This window comes from Malurus melanocephalus, unplaced genomic scaffold, assembly GCF_030028575.1.
Source record: "Malurus melanocephalus ecotype Western Australia unplaced genomic scaffold, MMel_1.1 scaffold_4, whole genome shotgun sequence".
Classification (NCBI taxonomy): Eukaryota; Metazoa; Chordata; class Aves; order Passeriformes; family Maluridae; genus Malurus; species Malurus melanocephalus.
Genome location: NW_026623236.1, coordinates 6,548,460 through 6,569,279, shown reverse-complemented (window position 1 = coordinate 6,569,279; position 20,820 = coordinate 6,548,460). Strand labels below are relative to the sequence as shown.

General features: G+C 40.0%; 1 protein-coding gene across 1 annotated transcript in view; it reads left to right on the top strand.

The window, feature by feature from the left end:
- The window catches only part of SNAP91 (synaptosome associated protein 91), a 62,884-nt gene that overhangs the window by 31,562 nt on the left and 10,502 nt on the right, over positions 1–20,820 (top strand). The window contains exons 12-22 of the mRNA XM_057368769.1: positions 1,430–1,539; positions 2,678–2,802; positions 6,685–6,702; positions 6,844–7,014; positions 13,014–13,121; positions 13,635–13,892; positions 14,101–14,178; positions 14,284–14,355; positions 14,856–14,939; positions 15,800–15,883; positions 19,757–19,894. Coding sequence (XP_057224752.1) covers positions 1,430–1,539; positions 2,678–2,802; positions 6,685–6,702; positions 6,844–7,014; positions 13,014–13,121; positions 13,635–13,892; positions 14,101–14,178; positions 14,284–14,355; positions 14,856–14,939; positions 15,800–15,883; positions 19,757–19,894 — 1,246 coding nt within the window. The remainder of the gene's footprint in view (positions 1–1,429; positions 1,540–2,677; positions 2,803–6,684; positions 6,703–6,843; positions 7,015–13,013; positions 13,122–13,634; positions 13,893–14,100; positions 14,179–14,283; positions 14,356–14,855; positions 14,940–15,799; positions 15,884–19,756; positions 19,895–20,820) is intronic.

The window sequence follows — 20,820 nt, the reverse complement described above, 5'->3', positions numbered from 1 at the left end:
ACTACATCTTAATCCTCATGTCACTGAGAAACTTGCTCCAGGGTATTTCTCCTCCAAATCCTTCCCTCCTTCACTCCCTCTGCAGCCTTTTTAGGAGGAAGTTCTGGCTCTTTTAAAACCATGTTCCTGTGAAAAGCCATGGAGAAAGGAAAAGAATTTTCATCCAATATATCTGGTTTCAGAAATGACCTTTATTAGTGAGACTGCTGACCTTAATTTAAAGCAAGAGTTGCCAGTGAAAATGCCTCGGTTTGAGTGTCAGATGAACTAATGAGCTTTATGGTGTTAGTAACAGTAGCTCCTGGTATCCCTGGAGCKTTGCCAGGTGCCATGGCTGTGGCTCATAATGAGGGTTGTGCAGGAAACAATGAAATCTTCTGAATCTAAGGCAGGGGTTCAATGCCTGTTTCTAGAGAAAGTTCTTAAATTTCTTTACAAAAAAACTACAACAAAACCAAACAAAACCAATAAAAAATAACTCCCCAAMTCTCCTGTTTAATACAAGAGCAGTTGRTGAGARCTACATGAKGASTCAGAAAGTGTTCATACAACTTCARCCATGTCTTCCTTGATGCRCATGAGGGATTGGGACCATTACAGTCTCAAACCTTTCTAAAGCTTTGAGCAGAGTCTGGAAAGCTTACACTCATCTGCTAAAGTAATGAGGGTGGGWTGGCMGTRGAAGAACTCAGAAGAAAATCTCCTSAAATTTGCCRTTCTTTTTCCTTCTTAGAAGTGGCCAGAATGGCAAACARTACTAAAATTAGAATTTATTTTCAGTTGTTAAGAAAAGGATTTCGCTAGCATGTGAGATGCTGTACCAAAGCTTGTAGTATCCTTTAGAATTAAATTGACACTCTACAAGGTAACTTGAGTCCTCAAGTTCACAGAGGAGTTGCAGTGTACTCTCCTGGGTGTCTGTCCTTGCCATATTTAAAGTATCTTTATCCAGAATTGGAGGAGCACATGAAGCAAAGTCATAGGCTGAGCTGTCTTTTGTATCTTCCCAAGGACTTGACCTTGAGTGCTGTTGATGGCTCTTTAAACTCTCTTCTGAAGGTTTTCTTCTAATTCGTTTCTAACCATTTCTCTCACCATTTCTGTGGTTAGAGTACTAAGGTGCTGTTGTGGACAGACAGTTATTTCATTCCGTAGACAAAATGAAGAGTCTGACAGATATGGAGACAACCTCTTTAGAAGAAACCTTGTAGAAACTTTTTTCCTTCTTTGGAGTCACTTTGAGGTTTCTCAGCTCTACTGCCATCTGTAAACTTAGCTCAGTCTTCCTTAAATCCTTTTAAAGGAGGGAACAGCTCACAATAAAAGGAACTGATGTCAAAATTGGGTTTTTAAGATATGTGCATCTGTGCATGAATTGGTTGTRGAGAAATGCTGGTATATTGAATGTGTATTTAAAATATTTCTCCAGTCTTCTCCAGCCACAACTGTTACATCTCCTAGTTCTACTCCAGCAAAAACTATCGATACATCTCCTCCAGTTGATCTTTTTGCAACTCCATCTACAGCTGCTCCAGTCAGGTAAGTTAAAAAGTGTATTTGAGTTGCTGAGCTTCATGTAGGTACCAAAGTCATACTTGTAACAGGAGGCTTGCCTGAAAGGCTTTGCTTATTTTACAGGCAGTTTACATCAGAATTTAATGGGCCACATTATTCTGCCAGAATAGATCACAAATAAACTCTAACACAACTCAAAAAAAAAGCTGTACAGAAATTTTTAATCAATAGACTGAAGTAATGTGCTAATCCAGGGTAGTCTGTGTTGACCTTCAGAATTCTCTTTCTAAAATTGCTTAGTTAATATTCCCTTTTCTTACTTTTCAAATCAGTTAATCAAGCACAAAGATAATGAGTTTCTGAAGGTTAAAATAAAAAATAAACATTTACCGATGAGAAAATTAGAACCTTGCTTTCATGTCAAAACCAGAAGTCCAGTTGCTCATTGCAAAGAGCAGAAGTGATTGAACTCTAAGAGGTGTAAAAACTTTAAGCTTGAACYAAAAATCTGTAAGATGTAACTGATTTAAGGGTCAGATGAAGAACTTCACTCAAGAAAGAGCTTCTATTGTTTGTTATTTAAATGTAATGATGAACAAGGTCTGGTTTCCTAAGTAAATACCTCACTGGCTTAACTCATAGAACTTTTGCCAATTCTCTTCTACCTAATGCCTGTTAATTGCCTGGAAATGCAGGTCTCCTGCTTTCTGACATGGCATGGTGAAATATGAAAGTAGAATGGTTCTGTTTTCAGTCACAGCAGTCATTTTCTCTGGTTTTAGGGACCACCTGGGATACTGCATTTTCTAGTTTAGGTGTTGTGGTGGGGTTTCTTTTGGTTTGGTTAGTTGGTTTTAGGTTGGGGATTTTTTTTTTTGTTTGATTATTTGGGTTTTTTTAAAAAATAGTTAGTCTTGTAGATCTGTTGCAATGTCATTATCAGGAAATGGAAGTAAGTTAGGGTTCCCATCCTGGGTTGTAACATATTCCTGGGACTCACCACACTAGAGGTGCTTATGGCCACTGCTCTAATCCTGAAAAAACTCTCTATTTTATCCAAACTAAGGTTAAGTCTCGTAATCCAGTCATGACTTCTTTTAAAAAATTGATTGAAACAGCAAATTCCTGCAATATTTAATGTCTCTCTTCCTTTTCTTGGCAGCTCTTCCAAACCATCCAGTGATCTCTTGGATCTTCAGCCAGATTTTGCTGGTACTGGGCAGGCAGCTCCAGCACCTGCTCCTGCGGGTGCTGCTGCTGCTGCTGCTGGAGCCACTTCATGGGGAGGTAGAGGAACCTCACTATCAGCATCTCTTCGTGCAGTCTCTGTCTTCTTGCCTGGCTGAACTGAAATCTGCCTCTTTCTCTGCTAGCACAGGATGTTCCCGACTCACTCCCAGGCTTCGGCTGAGCTGACAGTCAGGCATCCCTTTGCAGCACAAGGCTGCTTCTTCTTTCCAGGGATATGCATAATAGTATAAGCTGCTTATGAGGGCCTGAGTGCAAAGCTGGGGGGAGCCAGGATTATGTGACTAAAAGTGAGCAGGAAGGGGATGGATGAGGTGAGCAGGTAGGATAGATGCTCCAAAACCAAAGAATTGGAATTGCTTATGTGCTTACGGGCGAGGTTGGGGCAGAAACCAGCTCTTCTGTTCATGKAGCAGTGCCCGCAGATCAATAGGAGGGGGAACAAAAATAGCTTTTAAAACAAAAATGYTTGTAAAGCAAATGGTGACAGCTTAGTTCTGCTGCAAGTGTGGATACCTCTGACAAGCCTTAACATATTTTAATAAAGTATCTTCCTTGTTTGCTTAGGATAACAATATGGAAATAGAAGTAGAGGGTTAACTGCTTTAAAGCAGGAATAACTAACTAGCTCTCTGAAATCTGAGCTCTGTGGTCAACTGACCCTGTTGTTCCAGGCAGCACTAGCAGCTGGTGATGTGGAGGACCACAGTAAATGTAGGCAATGTTCACTCCTGTCCTGTTAAAACAAGGAATTAGGCCAGTMAGTGTGATTTAATGGGCACAGTTGTAAACTCTTGATGCTGTAATCTTAAGAGATCCTGTGTTGCAGCTTAATGAGCTCATCAGCCCTCTCCCAGCAGGAATGCAAAACTGAGTCATGCTGACTCTGCTGTCAGTGCTCATACTGGGTACTGGTGCCTTCTGCAGGCTCTGTTTCTGCYCTTAGTTGTACTTCATTAAAGATGWCATTGTGTTTCAGCCACTTCATAATGAGACGATAGCGAGGGCTGTCATGTAGACCGTGTATTGCATATTTCAATTTATTCTGTTGAATTAATTTCTTTTTTTTTTTACTGCAAATGTCAATTTTGTTATCAGAAAAGTAATCTTACCCAGAAAGCAAAACCAAAGAGTCATCTATTCTAGGATTCCTGGGACTAATTATTCTACAGTCTTTTGATTGCGTCCTTTTTGTCTTACTTTGTCACTGCCAAGCACTGAAATACAAGCTTTTGGTATGTTTCAAAGAGTATGGAAGAGCTAACTTTTTTAAATCTGTTGCTGATGCCTACAATAATAGATACATAAATAAATAGCCAGGAATATTGTAAAGTATTGCTTTGCGTAGAAATTAAAAGCTGATATTTTTGGGTTTTGGTTTTTTTTTTTTTCCTTTTCAGACAAAACACCTTTAGTTTGGAACTTAGTTGTTTTTATTGTTCTGAATTACTAGAAACTTTAAAATTGACCAGTAATGCACCTAGTCCTCTTGTTCCATGACAGAAAAGGACAGGTAACTATTTTCCTTTGTCCAGAATTGCTGCTAACTTCATCAAGTATACTTGAGTCTTATCTTTCAGAATAGCGTTTTGGTAACTTAGCAAGGTTCAGCTTTGTCTGGTTTACTGCTGGCAGGAGTCCAGGTATGATGACCTGTTACTGCACTGGAACCTTGCTTGCTTTTTTTTTTMTTTTTCCTTTTTTCTTTTTTTAAACTCTCAGAAAGAATAAAAATATTTCACTCAGAGGGTAGGACAGTACTGAGGCATATCCCTGATGTGTGAACTCTCCATTYCTGGAGATTTTTCAAGACCTGACTAATCAGAGCCGTGACTGACCTGATCTGGTGTTGGGAGCACTGCTGTTCTGAGCAGGAGGCTGCACAAGGTGACCTTCCTTCCACCCAGGGCTTTTGGGAGGATGTGTAACAATGCCACCCTGCTACTTGAGCTGCTTATTCTTCTGGGCTACAGCAAATTAACRTGGGAACTCATGAGAAAATTGTAGTAGAGGGAGGAAGCTGGAAGAAGTGCTGCTGTTCAGAATAGCCAGGAAAATGTGAATATCAAGTATTTTGTGGTGCAGCATTGATACGTGTCAACAATAACAATCCTGCTTTCCTCAGCCTTGCTGGCAGTGTAGATTCTATGCATTTTGACATCTGCTGTATAGTGGATTATATCCAGTATAGTGGMTTATATTTAGGGGTATGTATGGTACCCTGTATTCTTTGTTGTATACCTGCTGTATTTCTGAATACACAATATGTTATCTAGCAAGTGAACTATAACTTGTGAAAATCTACACTTCTGTGCTATCAGGAGACCATCAAGAGAGGGTAATATGCTGCTTGCATCAGGCTGCAAGGTGAATAGATGGGCATTTGGCAGGTGGAGTAGGCTATAGTATTACAAAAAATGCAGGAGGTCAAAGTCTACATCTTGGCGAGGTCTGACCCTTGGATATAAAAGCAAATTGACTTGAATTTCTGCTCTGAACTATCTTACAGTGTGCCTTAGAACATGGATTTGTTTGCAGTATTGCTACTTTAATATTACTATACAAAAACCCATTGGTTTTAATCATTCCCATATTAAGACTAAGTGGAGATTGCTGTGCGGATAATTGTGTGTGGATAATTGTAATTTCACTGTATTGATTTCTATAACATAACCGAATAAGAAAAAGGCATTTAAGAGTAAGCCAGTAGAACTTAAAAGTTTGCCAACAGTTGTTTATATCAAGTGTAGCTGTGAGACATTTACCTGGTGTGCAGTAATGGGATACCAGAGTGCTGCATTTTTAATGTACTGTTCTGCTCTTTCAGAATGGTATTTTGGCTTAGTTCAGCTTGTGCAGTCAGTCTCAAGTACAGCTCACCCAAGGAACCAATTACAAAAATTGTAAAAAACCTAAATGTAGGTTTTTGCTGCTTTTTTTTTTTTTTTTTACTAGTAAAATAAAGACAAATATTTGAAGATAGGGCTGTGCCTGCTCAAATCATTTTGCTTCCATATGCTGACCCCCAGTAAGGCATCAGGACTCTGCTTGCTGTTCAGTGTGGATCAGATGAACCCATGACCCTGTTATGTGTGCAGTGAATCTAGGAGCAACACTGAGCTACTGGTTAGTAAACAGCACTTGCTGAGCTCAGAGTACCCTAACTACAGAATAAAAATTTAATAGGACAAACTCATTCGTTTTCACATGTTTTTTAGATCTCATAGTTGATTTTTATGTCAGAAGAGCTTCTGTGTTTGAGCTCAATCTGACTGATCTCAGAGAACATCAAATTGTAGGAAAGTCTGTCATTAAAGATGCTTCATTGGCTTCCAGAAACAGTTGACTAAGGAACCCAAGTTGGAGCAGAGCCAGTCTGCTTATGCTTATGCTGTCAACATTCTTATTCCTCATAACAAGTGTTAACAGAGTTCATTTTTTCTGCCGAGCATGTTTGCTCTGCCATGAATGCAGAAAAAGCTTTTGAAGAGGAGCTGCTCTATTTATTTATTTATTTATTTATTTATTTATTTTGCACTTAACAGTTGTCCCAAGTCCAAGAACCACCACCTGTTTGTCTCTCAGAATATATTTGGGAGCCAGGGATGCCATGTATTGTATCCTGAAGTAATTTTTTTGCAAGCTGCTCAGTGCTAAAGTACCCTTGCTTTAGTGCCTGTTCTGTGAACTGTTCTAAGGATGTACTGGTTCTGTTTTGAAGAGTTATTAAACAGAATGAGCTTTGTTATGTCAGAATAACTTCATGAATGCTAGAAAAGCAAGCGTAGAAATTATGTTATTAGACATAACCTAGACACGTGATTTAGAATGAACATTTGGCTAATGAACATCTTCAGTCTGGCAGTTCTACTAATTGGTCTGTTTTCTTATTCTGCTGTCATTTTAATGGACAATCAATAGACCTTTTGGGAGGAGAGGGTGAGTAATATTTTTGTTTCCTAAGGCCTCTGTATGTTAAGACTCCTTACTAAAWGCTCCAGCTTTCTGGAGCTGAGTGTTTGTGGTCTCTGCCTTTCCCTTACCTGTCCTGTTTGATCTTCATTRCACGGTTGCCTACAGATAATCTGGCTGCACTTTCCGGTGTCACCTCTGAGCCCCAGATTTCAGATCCATTTGCCCCAGAGCCTACCACAACCACTGCTCCAACTACTGATACTACAACTACTACGGCTGCTGCCGCTACAACCACCACTGTCACTGCTGCCCCTGCTGAAGTGGATCTCTTTGGAGGTTAGTTTGGTTGCTGTAGTGCTCCACACCACTTTGTGATGCAGTCAAAGCAATATTGAGCTCAACTGTTGTATTAAGCCCTCTGATTTAACCAGCTGCACCAGAGGTGCCTGTGTGTTGGATGCTAGATGGAACAGGAATTATAAACTGCCCAACTACCTCTGTTTGCTGTGCTTTTAGCTAATAGACTCCTCTGCATATGTATGAAAAATGGAAAATTGTAAACCTTAYGACTGAGTTACCTTATGATTGAACAGCTAAGAACAGTAGTTCTCGGGTCCACAATGGGGTAAGCAGGAATTGTTYCCACATTATTCAATAACAATGCACTCTACTACAATTTCTGAGAAAAGCAGCTGTGATTTCATAGCTGAAAATGTGGCAGTGTTCTGCCCCTTCGATACTTGTCACGCTTCCTCTGTGTTGTGTTTCTTTTGAATATTTCCTGCAATATAGAATATCGAGCCAGCTGAAATGAGTGTATTTCAGCATTCTTGAAGCTGGGTTTTATTTTGCAAATATTTGCAATAAATTGAGGTTGTGATGAACTTGTACTTAATGCCAGCTATTCAAATAATGTGAAGGAAAGAAAGGAAACATATTCTTAGAGTTTAGTCGTGCTCATCCAGTTTCTAATGTTATCTGCTATCTACTTGAGTAAGAATACATTACCCTCTGTATATTGCCAGTTTTCTTGTTACTCCTGTGGAGCAGGAGGCTTCCCAACAGCATGCCAGAAATCAYATTTCTTTTGAGCATTGTACCAGCCCAATAATGGAGATGTCTTCTTGTTTACATGTTTAAGATCACCTGGCCATTGTGTTTTTCTAGTTTTCTCTCATGCATACTTCCAGCATCACAGGGAATGTCAGGATTAGGTAACAACTTACTTGCTATCAAGACGGAATTCCAGTATCTTCTCTGTGGGGTGTGTTTATCACTTCTACTGAGAGAGGTCTCAAACATAAACAGTTTGACTGTGAGGGTGTTTCCTAAAGACTGAAAGTTCCCAGTTAGAAGGCTTTTGTAGGACTGGCTTCAACAGACAGCACCAAAATATCYCATTAGAATGCTGAAAAGCTGTAAGAAAGGAATACAACTGCTACCTGCTATTTACCCCTCCTTTTACAAAGATTGGTAATAGTCCACAATAGTGCCACATGATCARCCAGTTGAGAGGCAGCTTCAGAATTGTCATGGACAAGGTTCTGGATGCCACTAGGWGCAAGAGAGAGTCTGATATTGGTTGCTCTCATGAGGCAGGGTCTGTGCTCACTAAAAATCCTACAGATGCAGAGAGTGTGAAACTTATGGAATSTAAGCACTGAGGTCGAGCCAGCCTTGGCTACCACACCTTCAAATTGCATTATTAATTTAGTATAGGTATATGGCTTTTTGAGAAATGAAACAACAGTTAAATGGATAGAATTTACTGTAAACTTGAAACAGGATTAGAAAAGCACTTCCTGGTGCTTGTTCTTCCAGTATTACAACAAGATGCAATATTTTTTTCCACTTTTTCCACTACTCTGTGCCTGGAAAAACAGCTACTGCCAAATCACATGCCTCCTTCCAGGCTTGTCAGACAAAGATCTGTGTTTAGTTTCCAGAGATTTAATTGATCATTGGATAGCTTAGTGGCGCAYGTTAAGAAGTGGAGCTTCACCCTCCAATGTGGAAAGGATGACACTTTTGCACTATGCAGATTTCTGTGTCTTAATCTCTTCCTTTAAAGAGAATTTATTTGTTGCTCAAATTCTATAAATCTCCAATGGATTATATGTTAGATTTTTTTTTCCTGTAACACTTCAGAATGAAGAATGGTTCTATTATTTATGAAACCAGAAAACCTCTAGTTCTCAAGAAGAAAAATCTCTAAACACACTCAGCATAGAAATGCTTCTGCAGTGCCTTCAAGACACCCATTGAACAGGCCCCAGAAGTCTATATTGAGCTTCCATCTCTGTTTATRGTCTGGGGTTTTTTGTTTCTGTGTTTTTTTCCTGAAGGCTGTGCTCTAAGTATATTCTAGTATCCTATACTATCATTCCTTGTTACTTTAAGGCYGTACAGTGCAAGGAGAGGCAGTTTTTGGGCAGGAACTGCTGCTCTGTAGCTTTTGTGGTGCTAGATGTGCTAACACTTAATCCTATTAAGTAGGTATTTGACCTTTGTGGTCTGCTGAGATACAGTCTTCAAGGTCACCTTAACTTCTTGCACCCTGCCAGTGCTTTCTTGATTTACACAATTTCTTGTGGTGAAGTATGGTAGGGGAAGGTACAGGAGTAGTGATCTCAGGAGAAAGAATGTTTAGAGTCTTCAGGGAATGTCTGTGCKTGAAAAGAAGCTGAAAGGTGAAGGCAGAAGCAGAAAGGAGGCTTTGGAATTACTGTAGACTGTGCTGTATCACTGGTGCTTCAGCTGATAGGAGCTGCATGCTGCCTGGGGCTGGGCTTTGTCTGTAAGAAACAAGCTCTGCATTATGTGTTCATCACTAAWAGGGCATTGGAGAGCAGATGAGAAATGCAGGATTGATCCAGCATAGCTTTTTTTAAAGTACTCAATCTGATTAATGGGCAAGCTTTCAGTTACCTGGGCCAACCTGAAGAATTCCTTATCGTGTTTCTAAGATAAACAAGAGGAGGCTGTTTCCAAAGTGCAGCTGGAATCATTCCTGAGAGGGAGAAATGTGAAGATAGAAGAAAGGTGAAATACCTTGAAATGCCACTGAGTAGTAGAATTTGGGCACAGTTATTTTTGGACACGTGTAAGGTGCTCTTGAGTTACATTTTGTTGTGGGATTACTCTGTAATCAGTGCAAGTAACAAGTCATGGCAGGCACTGTGCAAATGTCAGGTTTKGGGCATTAAAGTGAATTGTTAGTGRGCAGAACTATGRTTTTCYSYGTAAAGAAACTACAGGCAAAGTGATGAAGACTTTTGGCACTTAAGGGCTAATGAATGTCCCTTACACTGGTACATGCTCGTAAATCAAGCTAGCACTTAGTTAAAAAAAAAAMAAAACAACCAAGCAACAGCGCTTTGCATAATTATTTGCTAACTCTGAGCATAGGGAAATATTTCTTTTTAACTCAGGTCAATTTTTCTATGTCAAAAAGTAATGAAGGGTGACTGAAGAGGAAAAAAAAAAATCTGGAAACAGTTTCTTGTGTACACTTTAGTTCTGTGATCTTTCCTATACTTTTGACTTCCACAAAATGRTTTCACATAATACATTAATGATTATAAGTCATCTATAGCATCTGTGTGGGTAAATTTGTAATGTATTGATGCCATGGCATCAAATAAAGCCTGAATTAGTGAGATGAAAGAGATCACTCTGCAGTAACACTTATTTTGCTGCAGACAAGGTGAATTGAGGCACTACTTCAGCGTTTAACAACTTTGAAAAGCCCTTGTTTGCACATTTTTTCAGTAAGAACTGTATTTATGAATTCAAGTATAAAGCAGTACATAATACATACCTGTCACTCCTAGTGGATGTTCCATGCAGCATGAACTTGCAAAGGTTTCATCAACATCTCTGTAAGTTTTCAGGATGTCAAGAAATTCAAATGAGAACCATATGTTACTTGATTCTAGAAGTCAAAAGCTAAATTCACTTTTGTAACAGGAGATGCAGAAATGTAAAGAATATTGTAACTGCTYTAAAGGGAGCAAATCTCTTACACTGCTGAATGTGCAAATGTAGGGTTACTACACCAATATGGAGGAAAAAAGGAAAATAAGATGTCCCTTTTTTTAATACTAAATTATGCAGATTTAATTGTGCCCATTTTTGCATGCTATGCTAGATTTTAGCAGAGGGCAACTGTTCRGGAGCAGAGCCTTTTGAAAAGAACTTAATAAGCATTAATTTAAGAAAAACCCAATGGCAAACCCTTGGTTTAAAATGCGAGTTGTAGGGTCACCTGTTAAGGTTGGTTTGTCTCTATGTTCTTACAAGTTTCTTGAACTTCTCAGATTAATTAATATTAGGAGTTCTTACTATGACATTTTTCATTTAGATTTCATTTAGATTTTCATTTAGATTAGTATGAACTTAGGTATTTATCCCACCCAAGTCTGATGCTAAAAAAAATTACAATGCTTGGCAAGAACCTCACTCAGAAGTGTCAGTAAATAATAGAGCTGATGCCAAACTGTTTCCTTGTGTGGGCTGGGAGGAACTTCTGCCCACCTGAATATCTATGATTGTTGCACGTGGAACTTCAGTAGCCTACATCTGGACAGGAATAGGTGTCACCCTGAGGCTGAAGTGATCCCAGCAGAGAACYAGTGAATTCTGCATTCTGAATTCCTGCTTTAGATGTCATCTGGAGTCTATCCTTTCATTCTGGGAAATAATTACAAGTAGGGTTGACCAATGTCTGTGCTGTCGGCTCTACAAGCTCATGTGGGCACAAATGTTCTCATGAAAGAGCYCAGGGTGCCCCTTCATGTGAAAGCTGGCCCTGTGGAGCAAAACTGAGCACACAAACCCTTACACAAAACATCTTCTCAAGCAGGACATTGCAGAACTCTCYAGTTTGGTTCTGTGCTGAATTCCTTCCACGCGGTGCACACCGGTGTCTGGTACACAATACTGGGATGTTTGACTCACTCTGATGTTTTTACTTGGACAACTGCCATCCAGTTTTGTCGTTGAACAACCCTGTTACTTGAAAAATAGAATTATATTTGAAATGGCTTATTAGCAGGCCTTTTTGTGCTACTAACTCATTTTAATTCTATTGTACAAGACTAATGGGCTTTCTTCCCTTCTGTTGAAGTTTTGGTGCATGTTTTTTTCAGCTTTTTAGATTACCTGGCACGAATTTGTTTTTTAAATGGTTGTTTTCATTTTAAAATTGACATTCAAGTTAAAGCATGTTAAGCTTTTTCCTGTGTTAATTTGACAGTGCAATTGCAGTATTCCCTAATAGTTGTTTTTTTTTAACTTGCTAACTTTTGTAGCAGTAGAAAAATGTCCTTTACAAGCATCTTGAAGTATTTAATCCTCATTGTGCAGTCTTTTTTTTTGTGAAGAAAATGCTTGGCTATGAGGATAGTCCCAATGGCATTGTCCATTAGGACTACTTCATAGAATTAAGAGCTACAAATTGTGGTTTAAGCCTAGAAATAATGCTGTTCACAGCTTGAAATTTAAGCATGCCACTTAGGAACTGGCAAGCAGAAAGAAAAAAACAGTCAAAGAACAAGTGGCAAACAAAAAAAAAAATTAAAACATCTCATGAGCAAGTCATTCCAAAACCCCAACCTGTTGGGGTTCCCTTAACTCGAGTGGTTGGTCTAGAAGTGATCCTAAAAGGACAGACCGGTTGTGGCTGGCCCACCATCAGTTAAGATGAACAGTGTTGATCTGTTTGAAGCAAGCTGAATAAATATAACCTATGCATCAGGTTATGGCTTCAGAAAGACCCAGTTGGAATACTGTTAAGAAACAAGTAAGTTCAATTTTTCAGATGTTGCATGGCTGACTTGGCTCAAAGACTAGAAATGGTAGATGCTGATGTCTACCAGAGTAATTGGATTGTTATTCATAACAGTGCAAAGCACTATGCAAGTAAACTCACAGTTGCAGATTAATCACATGTAWTTCAGGCTTTGAGCATGCAAGTTGTTAATATCTGCTCTTAAGTTAATTTTGTTAATTAGTTAATTTTGGGTAGTACATGAGCATGCAGCTCTGAACCCTTATACAATGAGAATAATGCCTTCTTTTRCACTCACTGTGCTTATTGTGGGCAACCCAAGAAGCTCCATCTGCAAACCCTGTCTAGAACCTGCTCATGTGGGGTTGGGGGAGAGACAAAGCGTTTTGCGCTGCATGACTTGTCTCGCTGTTGGAGTAATTACATTCATGTTGTATAAGGGGATCTACCTGTGCAATTTAACTTGGTTCTTTTACTATAATTTGTCTTCTCTTTATTCTTTTTTTTTTTTTCTTTTAATTTCTGTTCTTAAACTGCACCCAAGATGCCTTTGCAGCTTCTCCTGGGGAAGCCCCTGCAGCAGCTGATGGGGCAGCAGCACCAGCTACCCCAACCCCTGTAGCAGCAGCTCTTGATGCATGTTCAGGAAATGGTGGGTTTTATGTCATTAGATAGTCTCTTGTTTTGCTGGTTTTATTTTTGTTTAAACTACATGGCAGTGTGTTTTTCTGAAAATTTCATAGTRTTTGCAATTGGTAAAAACAAACCTTAGACTGAAGAGCATGCCTAACAAAACTGCCCGTTTCCGAATCCCAGTAACTTTGTTTTGGTATTTGGTAGTGCTAATGAACATTTCTGTCAGTGCTGAGTTGTAAGCAGTAGCCTGGATAATCTTTTCTCATATTTGTTTGTTTGGCCTCGCCAAACAGCTTTTGAAAGTTCTCCCCTCTAGTAAGTAGAMCTGCTCAGCCTTTCAGACAGTCTTTATTTTAGAAAAACTCGAGTAACATGTGTGGATAAGTAAGCTAGAGGTCAGAGCGACCTCCTGGGCGCGTGTGCGTGTATTTGCAGAATGTGCATTGCCTGTAGTTGCTTTGTTCTTGAATTCCTCCCTCACTGATCCTAAGTATGCATACACATATATTTCCCCTCTCCTTTTTACAAGACCCCTTTGCCCCATCCGAAGGTAGTGCAGAGGCTGCTCCTGAGCTGGACCTCTTTGCTATGAAGCCAACAGAGACTGCTGTTCCTGTAGTTACCCCTACAACTAGTGCAGCCACTCCAGTTCCTGCAACAACTCCTTCTCCAGCTGCTGCTGTTGCTGCTGCTGCTACTGCTACTACAGCTACTGCCACTACCACTACTGCCACCACTTCTGCTACCGCCACCACCTCCGCTCCTCCTGCTCTAGATATATTTGGTGGTAATTTTGTTTTTAACTCTTTGATTCTGGTGCATTGATCTGTCAGGAGTACCAAATGAACAATTCGTTGTTGCATGCGTGTTGTGTGCTAGGCTTTCAAACCAGAGAGCCTGTTAAGTTTCAAATATGATGTGCAAAATTGGAAACTTCTGTTTTCAGTCCTGCCTTTCAAAAATGAGTTAAAGATGTKTTGTGTTCTTGGCCTTAGATTTATTTGAGTCTGCTCCTGATGCACCTGCAGCACCTAAACCAGATGCTACTCCTAGCATAGATCTCTTTGGTACAGGTAAAGAGAGAATTCTTCCAATACTCTGCTGCTTTGAGGCTGTGCAATGGTGTAAACTGATTCAAGTAATACTTACTTCTTGTTTTCTTCTTTCCTTTCTGGAAGATACATTTTCATCTCCACAACCTGCAGCTTCTCCTGTACCTGAGAGTTCTGTCACTGGTGATCTCTTATCTGGTGAGTGCTTGTTTTCACAGGCCGATCTACAGACCTCCTTGGTTTGGAATTCTTTCCAAAAGTWAAAAAAAAWAAAAAATMARCKTACTGCCAATTTACATCTTTAAATGAAAATACTAAGAAATATTAAGTTTTGGGTTTGCTGCTTTGGTCACAAGATGTGCACTTGCTGAAGATGCAAATCATGAAGTGGCTGACACTGAAGTTCAGTAAGTAAGTGATGTGGTTGTTGAGAGAGGAAATCCTCCTCTAAGCGTAAGAAAACGCTTAACAAGCGATGTTTTCTTTAAATTAYTGTGGTTTTCAGTTTTCTTTAAATTACTGTGGTTTTCAGTTGCTGTGTGAGAAATGTAACACTTTCTGTTTGCAGTTCTGGAGACTGTTACCCGAATTTACCAAACCTGTGGTTCTAACTGTTGGAGCCCATGTGGCTTTGAAATATTTAGCTATCATTGTCGCCTTGCTGATACTAAATATTATTTATCCTATGCTTACTGCAGTGGATGCATTTGCAGCCCCCTCTCCTCTACCCACTGCCTCTCCAGCAAAGGTGGATTCTTCAGGTGTGATTGACCTATTTGGTGGTGGGTATTTTTTTTTCCTCACCACTTCAGAGTTGAATCACTTCATTTCAATGACCTTTGCGCTTTGCTAAAGCTGCGGGTTTCCCCTTCTCACAACTTTTCCGTGTGGCCTTAGGGCTGAGTCTGGCATGTCCCGTTCTTTATATTGCACCTAATGAACTGCAAATAAGCTGTCCTGTGGGTTCTTTGTCATGACACTTGCCATTCTGTCCTCAGTCAGTGCATGTGTGGCTCTTCCTCAGGTGTCCAGTGAAAGTCTGCTCTGTCCTTTTCCTTCTTTGCTAATCTCCATGGTCATGCTGTTTCCTCTCTGTTCCGTTTCTCAAAGCAGCTGAAGTTTTGAGGGTGACCTGTTTCAAACTTGGTATATCTGAATCACAGGATCTTTGCTGGATTTGACAAGGTGGAAATTAGGATGGGCACAACCAACTCTAGGCATGTGGAAGGACGGAAATGGTGCTTAGAAGCAGTGAATTTTAATTATTAGTGGGATATTCCTCTGAAAAGATTTCACCAGAGCTATTGGCTTCTGGCTGGAATTACCCCAAACTTTCAACCAATGCATTCATCTCCAAAAGTCTAAACCTTGTTGTCTTGAATGCTGTGATTTCTATCTGAGAAGAGGCCCAAATGGAAGAGATTCCTTTYAAGTGCTGCTCTGTTGTACATCCTTTTTTCCACCTGAACTTTGCATCCATGATACTGCTCTGCAATAAGGATGGCCAAGCMGTTTCGTTTTCTTCTTCTGATGTATGAAGTGGTTATTCTCTTGTCACCTTTTGTTTACAATATGTAATGGATTGATGTATTTAACATTGAACTCTTCACTTTTTCCTGATGCTTTCTGGAATTCCCTTTAGATGCTTTTGGAAGTAGTGCTCCTGARCCCCAGCCCACAACCCAGGCTGCTTCTAGTTCCTCAGCTTCTGCAGACCTACTTGCTGGTAATAAAGAACTTCTAAAAACTTATTACTTTAAGGACATACTAAGAAATGGTGTTTGAAACCTTTTATGTTCCTTGGGTGTAGATAGTGGAATAAAATACTTGTTCTCAAGATTTCATAGTACTTTAGATGTTTTATTTAAAACTAGAGTGATTTATAATGGAGACAATATACTGAAGCACAAGCTAACCTCCTAGATTATCTTCTTTCCATTTCTTTGTTTTCCTGCCTCCCACACAAGCCTTATTTTTCTGTGCTGCTCACTGAGTCTGAATGTCTGCATAAAGTTTCTTTGACTGTCTGCAGCAGTACTAAAGTTAAGCAATATTTCAGACTATGGGTTTTTTTTTTTCCTTACTGCTAATTAAACTTAGAGTTCATTCAATTTGGTCGCTTTGATTGAGGCAGGTTGAACACTTAAATGTTAGTAGCTTGAATGAGTGACTTGTTAGCATTCTTGGATTTAGCCAAGGAGAGTGGGATGATGAGAGGATCCTTTTCTGAACACAAGGGCAGAGAAGTGATAGAGATTCTCTCCTTGTGCTGGGTGAGATGAGGTCTCTGCTAGTGCTGAATGTGGCATCACTGTCACACCCTATATCAAAGATTGGATAACTGTATTATTTTAGTTTGCATCCTACAGAAAAGCAGCTCCAGCTGAATTCTGTGTGTACTGTTCTCCAAAATTTGTGCTATACCATCTATTGTAGTGTTTAGCACAGTGATTGTTAAACAGCTGTCACTCCTCCCCATCCCAGTTTGAATTTTGTAGAGAACAAGATCCCAACATGTGCCCTTCTGGTTTGTAGAAGACTTGTCTTAAATTCTCCCGTGTTTCTGAAAGGTGAATTTGTGTCATKATTTAAATTAACACTACCCCACCAAAACCAGCACAATTTGTAKAATTGGTAGGTAGGTTATCACTACATTTTCAAGTGGACATTGAAGTGTGGTCATTGTCCAGTTATGCCATAGGAAGTTGGAAGTTGTCTGGATAATAATAAGGCATCCATCCATTCTCAGTCAGCAAACCAGATTCTTAAACTGGGACATAATGTGTAAGTGCATGCTGAAGCTTTAGGGCAGACTGCTTCAGATTTTAAGGTAGAAGACTAATTTTTTTTTYCAATAGATCTTTGTATTAGTTTGTGGATGGCTTAAGGCCACAGATCAGGTTTTAACGAATAGCTTCTGAAACAGGACAGTCTTTTGCAGTTACACGTGTTATCAGGAGACTGAGTGCAAAGAGCTGGTTGGACAGAAGCTAATTCTGCTTATGCAAACATTACAATACAAAATATTTTATGTCATTCTGTAACTAAGCTTAAATGCAAGTAGAAATTGTGCTCCAGATGGCTTAAACTTCATCAATGTTCTCTCTGCAACTGATGAGTTGCATTAAATCAAAACCTAAATTGTAAAAGGGCTGTTCTAAGTCTAAATACTCAAGCAGACCTGAAGCAGTTGGGGTGAATAGATGATTTTTTAAAATATATTTTATTTATGCTTTGAATATACATTCCAAAGGGCTCTAAGTAGATCTGATTTGAGTTTTTTTGGCAGACAGAGGGAGTCTATAAACATTGCAGCATATTGCTAAGCATTTGCTCACGCTAGATAATGGCAGATGTATAGCCTGCAGTGTAATCCAGTTTTAAATTCAAGAGTGTCTGGAGTTCATATGGTGGCTGAAGGCTTGTCCTTCATGGTTTATGAGTGTTTGGTTGTACTAAGTGTTTATATGCATAATGTTATGAGTATACTTACTATTCATAATTGTCTTAAGTGTTCTGCTGTCAAATAAGTTCCTGCTTTTTCTTGGCTTGCTTAGGAAATTTGGAAGAAATGTTTTCTTACACTAAGCCTTTCAGCAGACAAAACTAGAGCTATGCTGATAAACACAGCAGTCAATTTTCCCTTCTAGAACTTTCTATCCAATGAAACTAAATGTGTGTCCCAGTATGTACTTTATTAACATGGTTTTATATGAAATGTTACTTGGCTGTGCAAAAGCAATGTCAAAACCAGGCACTTGGGGATGTCCAGACAGCACAACTGACTCAGTTGCTGCTGTTTCTGCAGACTTCCCTGGGGTCTTGTGCAGTCTCTAGACAATTAGGAACTTGGTTTGTTAAAGAATTTTTATGTCTTCTGTGCCTGGTATTCCTCTTAAATTGTGCAAGGCTAAAAGCATGCAATTAAGACYAGTTATCATACAAATTTTCACCAGAAACTGTGGAGTCCTCTCTTCTGTAGCTGGAAAAACAGACACTTTATGGGGTTTAGCAAAAGCTTACATAACTTTCTAAACAGAATTTTAGTAATGGATATTGGATCATACCCTTCTGCCAGGCTCCTTGCTCTCACTCAGGAATGGAAACACAGGCTCTTTAGATGGCTCCTGTGCTTTAGGGATTGCTGCAGTCAACTGCCTTTGTCATCCCTGGATCTGGCCAACCTGCTCCTGGTCTGATTCTTTTCAGATTAGTACTTTTTTTGCAGATAGTTGCATGCATGGAGCTTTGCCTTGGGGCAGGTGATGATGTAGGACAGTGAAGGATCAGAGGACAGCCCAGCATCAGTCATGTTTTAGCTGGTATCTGTTAAATACTGTGATGGTCTGCTATGACAACAGGCCACCCCGAGAGGCAGTAAGATCTCCTCTTGGAGGTACCAAGACAAATCTGTGGGCAGCATGATTTGATTAGACTGACTTTAAATAGGGTRTGTGGCTGGCTGACCTCCACAGATCCCTTCCAACCTTCATTATTCCACAACAAACTCATGTCAAGAACAGATGGGAGAGAGATGAGGGCAGATCTCTGATCCCAATATGTTTTTCCATATTCAGYGTTAGCAACTGTGAGCATGAGACTTACTGTGGGCTAGGATTTGGGTTATAAGGGCTTCTTGATTYCTTTATACTGCAGTAAGCCTAAAAAACACAGGGAAGCTCACACAGGCTGCKGAAATGTTCTTTATTTCAGACTTCAGAAAACAGGCTGCTCTGCTTTTCCTRCTCCTGCTTCCCTGGCTCCAGCCAGTGCCATTGGTTGGTGGCATCTGAAGGGACCAGTTTAGGTTATGATCRGAGTGGTTTTGGTCATTAGCTGCAATCTGGAAAGCTCCAGCTGAGGGTTTTAATTTGTGAGGRGTTTCTAATCAGGTTTCACTCTCCTGGAGCTGTGGTGCAGTCAGGTTTGCAGTCCCTCTGCTGGCTGTGTCTGGAGCCAGTGGGTTTGTTGGTACAGCCCAGGTGTTCCACACCCAAAATCTGTTCTTGGTGGTACAGCAAGCTGCTGGGCTGCTGCCCAGGACCCAGGGAAGGCACACCACTCTCATTTCTCCAGGAAGGGTTTTGGTTTGAGTACCATTGATCCTGCTTTGGCATGGGGGCARAGGGACAGCTTGAAGACATCTTGACCAGGAAAACCAGGATATTTTAAGATGGTGAGAAAAGCTAAACTGGATTAGTAAAACATTGCCTTATGAATTGAGATTCCAGAGTAGTTGATGGGCAATCATATACATTTCTCATGTTAGTCTTCTGTTTATTTTTTTTCTGAACTAATAGTTCGTTGCATTCTGTCGGTGCTATTACTTCCCTAGAGCAACAGCACGTAGAGCTGGAAGAATTCTCACTCTGTTATCCTGTTTCTGCAAAAATCTAAATTAAAATTTTTATTGATGGYTCTCTGAAAATCTTTAAATTCCCACAGTCATACCAGGGACGCTTGYGTAGTACTGAGTTATTATTACCATGGTTTAGTAAAAATTGTCTTTATCATTCTGCCCTCTGTAGATGAGCTTTTGGTAAACACAGTCTAACAAGACTGACTCTAATGTCTCCACCTCTCTTCTGTGTTTTTGAAGGCTTTGGAGGTTCTTTTATTTCTCCCTCTCCATCACCATCCCCAGTCACTCCAGCTCAAACTGGATTACTACAGCCTAACTTTGATGCAGCTTTTGGGACCACAGCTCCAGCAACTGGCGGTTCRTTTGATGCATCAGGTGAGCCACAGGGTTTCTTCCTGTGAATTTTCTAATGTGCTTTATAAGGTAGATGAGTTTAATGACACCATATTTAGGCTTTGAATACAAGCAATATCAGTGACCTCCTTTTTCTTTCTCTACTGGAAKAACCTCAGGGTGGTGATAAGGCTGGTGTGTGCCCAAGAGCTCTCTGTACCCATTTTTTATTCTACCATGTCAATGAAAAACAAGCTAGTGTGTGCATCATCCTTGCATGTGCTTGACAGCATGAATCAGGAATTACACAAGGAAAACACTGTTCTATAAATGGAGTTTACAGGCAAGTCACCTTGCCACTGCTGCTGCAGGTGCTCTGGAGCTCGCATGGCACCCGAGGGTGCACACCACAGAAACTGAACAGAGAGTTCTTTGCCTGACTATAAGCTTAAACTTTTATCACTGCTATCATTTTGTTTGCATCTCTTCCATTCTATATTTTTCATGCTGGGTCCTTGCTACAAACTTAAAATTGGTGAGTTCTACAACTGTACAAGGAAAAAAGGTGGAAATAGTACTGCTGCTTGGTTATTTGGTTGCTTGCYGGTGCACATGCTACCCCTTCCTGTTGACTTAACGTTAGCATGTACCTCAAATACAGATCAGAAGATAGAACTCAGGCATGAGATGTACCAAGCAGTTTTGACTTCAAGGGAATCTAAAAAATGAACTTCTGAGTTAGATGACTGGACTGAGGAGAATAGCACTGTCCGTGTGGATGGTTCTGGTTCCTTCTGATCTCATAAGATGTTAGTAGGCGYTCCCAATTCCCTTCTGCTTGCAAGTGAATAGTAACATCTTGAGACTGCCAATCCTGTCGCTGTGAGATGTCAAGGTATAAGACTGCCTTTGCCACAGTAATTCTGACTGGTGTTTGCAGCAAGATGTTCATTTTAAAAACCTTTAAA